The 7,897-nt window shown below is 40.3% G+C and overlaps 1 protein-coding gene across 1 annotated transcript; it reads right to left on the reverse strand.

The window, feature by feature from the left end:
* Nucleotides 1-5,463: 5,463 nt before the first annotated feature.
* LOC113987835 (hyaluronan mediated motility receptor-like) lies at nucleotides 5,464-7,104 on the reverse strand. Its single transcript, XM_039381907.1, has one exon. It carries the CDS (start codon nucleotides 7,102-7,104, stop codon nucleotides 5,464-5,466), a length of 1,641 nt encoding a protein of 546 aa, XP_039237841.1.
* Nucleotides 7,105-7,897: the final 793 nt, after the last annotated feature.

The following is a 7,897-nucleotide window of genomic DNA, read 5'->3' on the forward strand; positions in this document are numbered from 1 at the left end:
TGGGTCACGGAATCACAGAATCAATGAGGTTGGAAAAGACCTCTGAGATCATTGAGTCCAACCTATGACCTAACACCACCTTGTCAACTAGACCATGGCATTAATGCCCCATCCAGTCTTTCCTTAAACAACTCCAGGGACAGGGACTCCACAACCTCCCTGAGCAGCCCATTTCAATGCTCAATCACCCTTTCTGTGAAGAACTTCTTCCTAATGTTCAACCTAAACCTCCCCTGGTGCAGTTTAAGACTGTGTGGATACCCTAGGTCTGTACCTAGACCACCGATAACGCAATCAACCAATGAAAAATGTTGATGAGAGACTTTTGATAGAGACACCCTTCATTTTTCTTCTGGTTCTGGCATACAAAGAAGTGATTAAATGTCTATAGAGAAGAATCCAGGACTGATTTTGGGCTACTGGAGTCACTGTGTGCACTTTGAGCCCCTTCTATAGGGTAAGCCACCATCTCTGTTACCTGCAAATTTAATTGTATTTACCAAGTTAAACATTTTCACATGTGCAATGATAGCTTTTTTCAAGCAGCAAGCAGTGACTAGACAGAGGGTAATTCCACGTATGCACATTTTACGTTCTTTTTTAAGCTGTTTTTTGGACGTGTGCAAGTGCCTGGCAGGTGGAATGTGCACTGGCAGCAATTCGGGGCTTTGCGCAATCAGCCCCTGGGCCAGGTGAGTCTGCAGGGTTTGTTGTGCTGAGATACTTGCATTCCTGAAGCTTTCCTAGCAGGAATAAACAATGTAAACAGTATTATAGCGATTTATGGAGTAAGCCAGGAACCCTCCTGTGATAACTGAATAGCTAAAGCAATTATTCTTCTGTGCATAAATATGCAGTGCTGACCAAAGCAGTTATGCTACTTCTGAAACCTTGGGAATAAAGAAGCATTTTGCTGCTGAATAACACATACAGGGAGCCTTAAATATCTCAGCTGAAATGGTAAGAGATCTCATGCCAGTAGTCCCAGAAATAAAATAGATGGATTCCTGCTTTGAGAATTCTCTTGCGTGCTCTCAGAGACCAAATGGGTGATGTGGCGGGTGAAGGGACAGCACTAAGCACTATATTTTAAACAATAAGAGATCTTTTTTCTAAACTCTTTATAGAAAGCATATGTGCTTCTCATTTCATTATTCAGATCAGGCTTCCTGAACACAGTATTTTTGTGTGAAGAATTATTTTTCAAGATGTCATTCTGAATTACTTAAGAAGACTCTGGAACAAATTTTTTATAAAGAAGAGCCTTTATTGAATTTTAAGCTATGCTCTAGAGCATCATACATGTTCATTGCTCCCAGGGAATTTTAATTCCAAAGTCACACATTTATTTAAAATCTTGAAAAACAAAAAAGGCCTTGCTTGTATTAAATTGATCCCCACTAGATGAACTTTTTTAAGGTCTGTAAGGTTCTCACCTCTCTGTCTCCTGCTGCACAAGTACTGGCTGACACCCCCAGAGTGCATTAACCAGCTTTCAAGTAGTAACTTTGCACCTCACCTTGCTGCTTTAAATCCATATCATAAACCTCTCTCACATTTCTCTGGTGTCACGGGTGACAGCGGGTCTGTCAGCACCTTGGCACATACTGATGAAGCAATAGATGTTGACCAGATCAAAGTATACCCCTGAGATGGACTGAAAAGAGAGGACTGAAAATGGAGGCCCTGATCCTGACAACATACTGATGCACCCTGAAGAAGCTGTCCCGTGGGAACAGAGAACACTGTCTCATGAGAACAGGAGCACTGTCTCATGAGAACAAGGACCTTTTGAACGAGAGTGGTTGGGAAGAACATCAACATGAGAGAAAAATAAGAGCAGGTGCTCGGGACTGTTGTGGGAAAGAACTGGGCTGTTTTGAGAAAGAGCAAAGTTGTTGTGAGAAAGTAGAGTTTAGAAAATGCACCTATTAGCTGTAAGAATTCTGGTGTGAAAGTTTGAACTGTCCTATCCGTGTGCATTACGTGTGTTCAAAACTGTACTTAAGGGGCTGCGCAGCAGCCCCGGCTGTCCCTGCTTTTTTCTTGGAATAAACTTTGCTGGAACCTTTTTTTGTGTCGCTTTGGCCGTTCCGACACTTATCAGCGACATCTGGCGACGCCGACGTGATTGCAGCGTTGAAGATGGATTTATCTCCAATTGCGGAGCTGCCGTGACTTCCCTCCTAGAGGGGGAAAGAGCAGAGGATTTTCTCTCCTAGAGAGAAATTGGACCTGTGGGGCGAGGCACAGGGGGAACGGAGCCCGGCGAAGCTTGAGAGCGGGAAGTTCCCGCGAAATGGTCCGGACCTGAACTTTTTGACCCTCATTAGGTAAGCTAACGGGGGTGCCACCGGGGACTATATTTTAACAAGGGGACAGCACATAACGAAGGAGGAAAGTGTGGTTCTATCCACATGGAAATCCCTCTTAAACCGAAAGAATGTCAAGGTTGTTGAATTTAATTTACGACGTGTGCTGTTATAGTACTGAAAATAAGGCTTTGAAGCTACTACGTTAAGTTGCATTTCATGTGTTTGCCTAACACTTGCTCCGTGAGACTTTGAAAGATTTAGAAGAGTATGGGAGGCAACGATCTATGCAATAATTCATATAAGAACTAAAACTCTGAAACGCAGTTGCCCAGAAAGATAAGCAGGTTGCCGATGTAACAAATTGTCCTTGAACTACACCTCCAAGCAAAAAAATGCAGAAAAATTTAATAATTCACTCCCGGAGACAGAAAAGAAGTAAGGACCCCCCCTCTCCATTGCCACTGCTGCAGAAAAAGCAGTTTTCCCACCAGATAACTCCACCAAGAAAACAACTAAGAAAAGAAATTCAAATCAAGATATATAAGCGAATGAAGAGGGACAGAGATAAATTAGAACAACGGGAGCTGGGTAGAAAACAAGACAGCAAAGCCCATCCCTGTATAAGCCTTTGAACTTAAAAGTCAGCATCTACCTCCTTTTCTTGCTTCTTCGCAGCCTGAGTTACCTATTTTTTGTTCATGTACTAATTGGCTGTTTCAGTCTCACAATGTGTGTAAGATAAAACACAGAAAAATATGCAACAAATCAAGTTTGGTGTCATGGAAGCCTGAAGATGACGATCCCTACTGGGGGGGGGAAGAAAAAGGGGGGCAAAAAACTGCCTTCTGGTATTTCTGTTAATTCTTGTGTTAACTGCAGTGTCTGTGGAATGTGTTTTTTGTGAGCTCACAATATTATTGTTACTGTGTGTGTGTATGTGAAGAAACAAAGTTTTTTGCCAGGAGAAAAAGGAAAAAGGAAAGTAAAAAGCCTTCCCTTGAAAAGATTCAGCCTTGCCAGGGAAAGAAACAGAGTGTATTTCACATGATAGAGATGGTCTGTTGCTTGGTAACTAAGCAGAAACTTTATTCACTCCCTCAGAGCTGGGAGGAGAATCAAATATCCTACTTTGTAGAAATTGCAACTTTGTAACCTTCTGATTGGAGAAAGAAATTGTCTTACAATTTCATAACATAGTCTCACTAACTGTTTTCTGAAGTTGTTCATTAAAATAAGCAAACTTGTTTTAAAATACATACATAAATGTAATGGAGAAATAGAGTTTTTAAAGTAACTGCTGACAACTGTCTGTGATAAGAAAATTCCAATGCATGTGGGGGGAGCGGTTCTCCGGCAGAGCTCTAAGCACAGCTGCTCTACCTTCCCTCTCCCCCCCCTGCTCAAACAGCTCTGTAAACATTCTTTTGTTGCTTCTGTATTTTACAGTTAGCTTTAAGGTAGACTTATTTGGTGGAATACCTAGCTCAAAAATATCTTATTTGACAGGGGCAGTTTTTGCCAGAGCAAAAGGGGAAAAATAAATAAACTGTTTCTAGCTGAAAGTTTCCACCTTTGTGGAAAGAGAGATAAAATCTAAAGATATAATACAGGAAACTGCCTAACAACAGACAGTGTTTCAAGTTTAAACTGCATCTGTCCTAGTCTCTTATGCTAAGCAGCAGAGGTGTGTCCCTGTTATCAGGTGACAAGCTTAAACCAGAACTGTTGCTGCTTTGCAAGGTGTGCATTCTGGATCCCCTGGTATACTCTTATGAGCAAAACCCTAGTTTAAAGTAGCCTGAGTGAGTTTTACTGTGGCTTTATGTAAATTGCTAAAGTTGAGAGCTACTTTAAGAGTGTTAACTTCTTAAATACATCGATATAAGTTAAACTGTTACACCTATTTTGTTTAAATAAGATGTTTAAAGTTTTCAGGCATATCCCAGAAATATATATATATATATCAGTAAAAATTCAGAATTAGCTGCTTATAAATCCTAGCTGATCATATAGTTTCAGAGGCTGGGTGAGACTGCTTAAGTTTTAAAAGGACATGACTGTTGTCCAGTTTCATTTTTACATTCAGAGAGGCAGGAATCTGCCCTATGAATTTGTGAATCCTGTTCAAATCACAAGCCATGTGTGGCTTGATAATAGAAAAGTAAAAGATACAAAACTATATTTAATCCAATTATGCAACTGAGACCTTATAAAAATCAGTAATCCCATCCTCTGAAAGATTTCCATATGCTGGGATTTTGAACGGTCAATTGTTTCTTCATAATGAAAGCTGCTATTTGCTTTTATTGAAGTTACAGTGACCTTCCTGAAATTCAGTGTTTTCCTTTACAATAGGAGAGAATTTTTCTGCAGTACAATATGATAAAATGCTGCTCAAAATGATAAAAGCAAAGTAAAAGTAAATACAGAAGTTAGAGACCTAAAAAGATGAGCAAAAACTAAATGTGATTGTTCTAACCAATGTTCTTTGAGAAGCAGGATTGAAGAATGCTCCAGGAAAAAATTCATAAAACCAAGCCATATAACCTATCTCCTACAGAGAGAATTATACTGCAAAGAATCATCACTAGGCCTTCAGTTTCAAAGAAAAACTGCAAAATTACCCATGATACCCACTTAAAACTGACTGAACTATTAATAACAAATTTGTGAGTTTTTTATTAAAGGTGAAGAACAACTAAAAGAAGCAGATGAACAAGAGCTGAGAGTCAATTACGTCCCAGACATCAGAGACGACTTGGACTGACTTCTCACAGAAGACCCTGAATTTCAAGCTGTATTAGCAGACTGTAATAATGATTTATCTATTCATTTTTCTAGGTACCGACTATAGACAGAAATCATGTGTTGCTGCCAATCACACATTACTCATGCAACTCAGACATTGCTTTAATTCTCCACAATTTAGGAAGTTTTGAAAAACTGTAAAGACAAGTAATATTGTAATTTGCTGGTTTTCCAGAGCTAAAACAATTATACAGAGATTCCTAACTCACTTATAGGACAAATTGTTGTCAAGAAAACATTTTACACATCAAATGAACATTTTAAAATATAAAAAGGGGGGAAAGAGACCATGCAGGTGCATAAACAGATGCTAAATCGGAGTAGATCTCATTTAAATTTGTTAGGCCTTATGTTCCTTGTATGTATTCCTTTTCAGTTCTTCAGTTTGCTCTTCCATTTTTTCCTGAAGTTTAGTCATTTGTGCAAGGCAAGACTCTTTTGTTCTCTCTGTTTCTGCTTCTTTTAGTGCAAGCTTGGTCTGGACTTCTAAAAGCATCCTTGCACATTCTTTGTTTTTAGTATATTCTGCTTCCTGGAGCAATTGTTGATTCTCTTGGCCTAATTTTTTAAGGTTGGCAACTGCTTCTTTCAGAGAGGTATTCTCCAGTTTAAGACAGCGTATTTCTTCAGCTGTTGTCTTCTTGTAGCTTTCGAAGTCAGCAACAGTCTCTCCAAGTTTCTCCAGTGTATTCCTATGCTGCTCTTGGATTTGCAATATAGCACTCCCATGAGTTTCATTGATTTGCTCCAACTCAGCATTCTTCCCTTTCAACTTTTCTTCCATCTGTGCAAGTTCAAGACGTTGAGATTTGATTTCTTGTTCCAATTGCTTCACCAACTTTTCAGCTGTCTTCTCCTTTGCATGTAATTTATTCAACTCATTCATGGTATCATTCAGCACTTCTTCAAAAAGTCGTCTCTCCCTTGTTACCTCATCCTGCAACTCCAGTAACTTCTGCTGTGCTGATGCAGATGACTCCTTCTCTTGCTGCAGCTGAGAGACAACCTCCTCATGTTTCTGAAGCAGTTTTTGGTGTTGTTCTTCCTCCAAAGCAATTTTTTTTTTCAGGTCTTCTATTTCAGCAGTCATACTCAGGAATTTTCCTCTGGTCTCAGACAACTCTTTCTCTTTTTCTTGTTGAAGCAATTGACATTTTTCATTAAGTTCTTTCATCAGTTTACATGATTCCTCTTTTGTTTTGAGGGTACCCCTGAGGATCTCAATATCTTGGTCTTTCTTAATCAGTGTCTCCTCCATCTGAGCAATAGCTACTTTGTATTTCTCAGCTGTTTCTGCAACACTACTGAGCTCTGTGATGTATTCCGGGAGTTTTCCAGTGTCAGACTTTTCTACAACTTTCTCTCTCTCTGTAGCAGACAGTTTTTCTTCTAACTGTGCTACTTTTCCTTTTGAATGCTCTAGATTCCTTTGCACTTCCTGCAGCTTCATTTCCATGTTTTCCTGCTTTGCAAGTGCAGTCTTTTCCTTAGCATCCCTCACGTTTCTGAGCTTCATTAACTTCATGCACAGGCTGCTCATTTTCTTTTGCACACCATCTTCAGACAGCTTTGACTTCAGTAGTTCATTGCTTCTTTTTAGTTCCAGAAGCTGTTTTTTTAGGCACGCAACAGTTGCTGAAAGAGATGTTTTCTCCTGAACTGCAGCACTCAGCTTTGCTTCAGTCTTCACAAAATCCTCATCCAGAGCCTGAAGTTTTTTATCCTGCTCCCCACGCTCTCTCACTAATGCCCGAATTGTTGATCCAAGGGATGTGAATCTCCTTTTAGTTACAGGGGTGGGTGCACTCTTCTCACTGCTCAGCTTTGAGTCACTCTTGTGTCTCCTAGCCCCTTGGCATGCTTCAGAGGACAGCAAACTTCTCACTCCACCTGATGGTTTAACACCACAGGATCCTTGCAGGGGGGTACATGCGGCGCTCTGGCAGCGACACCTGCCCATCAGCACGGACGAAGAGACCATGCAGGTGCATAAACAGATGCTAAATCGGAGTAGATCTCATTTAAATTTGTTAGGCCTTATGTTCCTTGTATGTATTCCTTTTCAGGCCAGGTACAGTTGTTGGACGTGACTGCCAAAGATGACAAACTGAGAAGTACACAGTCAATAACTACTTAAAATATAAAGTGTGTAATTAAAATGTAAAAGTATAATAGAAATTCCAGCTATGTGTGAGTGAAGTGTGACTGAGGTGGCCACCAATGAATGACTGAAGAGAGATTGTGTGAGAGAGAGAAACTGTGTAGATATATATGTGTGTAGACTTAAAAAATACTTTACATGAGTGTCAAGATTTTAAAGGAATGTGTTACATGAATCTGTCGGACCATCGTGCGTCCTTATTCTAGATGGTAGATGAACTCTCTTTTTTCTTGGTGAAGTGTTGTTATCCATCCTCATTGGGAAATGCTGCATTTCTTCTTAGCTTTGAATCAGGGGTTGTCGATACTGATGCCTTGCTTGATCAGCCTGTTGCAAAGGGCCCTGCAACAGACTGTTAAGGCCATCTTTGTCGCACAAATACAAAAAAGGGTGAATTGTCACGGGTGACAGCGGGTCTGTCGGCACCTTGGCACATACTGACGAAGCAATAGATGTTGACCAGATCAAAGTATACCCCTGAGATGGACTGAAAAGAGAGGACTGAAAATGGAGGCCCTGATCCTGACAACATACTGATGCACCCTGAAGAAGCTGTCCCGTGGGAACAGAGAACACTGTCTCATGAGAACAGGAGTACTGTCTCATGAGAACA

The sequence above is a fragment of the Pipra filicauda genome, unplaced genomic scaffold (assembly GCF_003945595.2).
Source record: "Pipra filicauda isolate LSUMZ 115617 unplaced genomic scaffold, ASM394559v2 scaffold246_size1145428_pilon, whole genome shotgun sequence".
NCBI classification, from domain to species: domain Eukaryota; kingdom Metazoa; phylum Chordata; class Aves; order Passeriformes; family Pipridae; genus Pipra; species Pipra filicauda.

What these genes read in the sequence shown, in the direction of transcription:
- LOC113987835 (XM_039381907.1), bottom strand. Translation starts at nt 7,104, where the DNA reads ATGGTCTCTTCGTCCGTGCTGATGGGCAGGTGTCGCTGCCAGAGCGCC.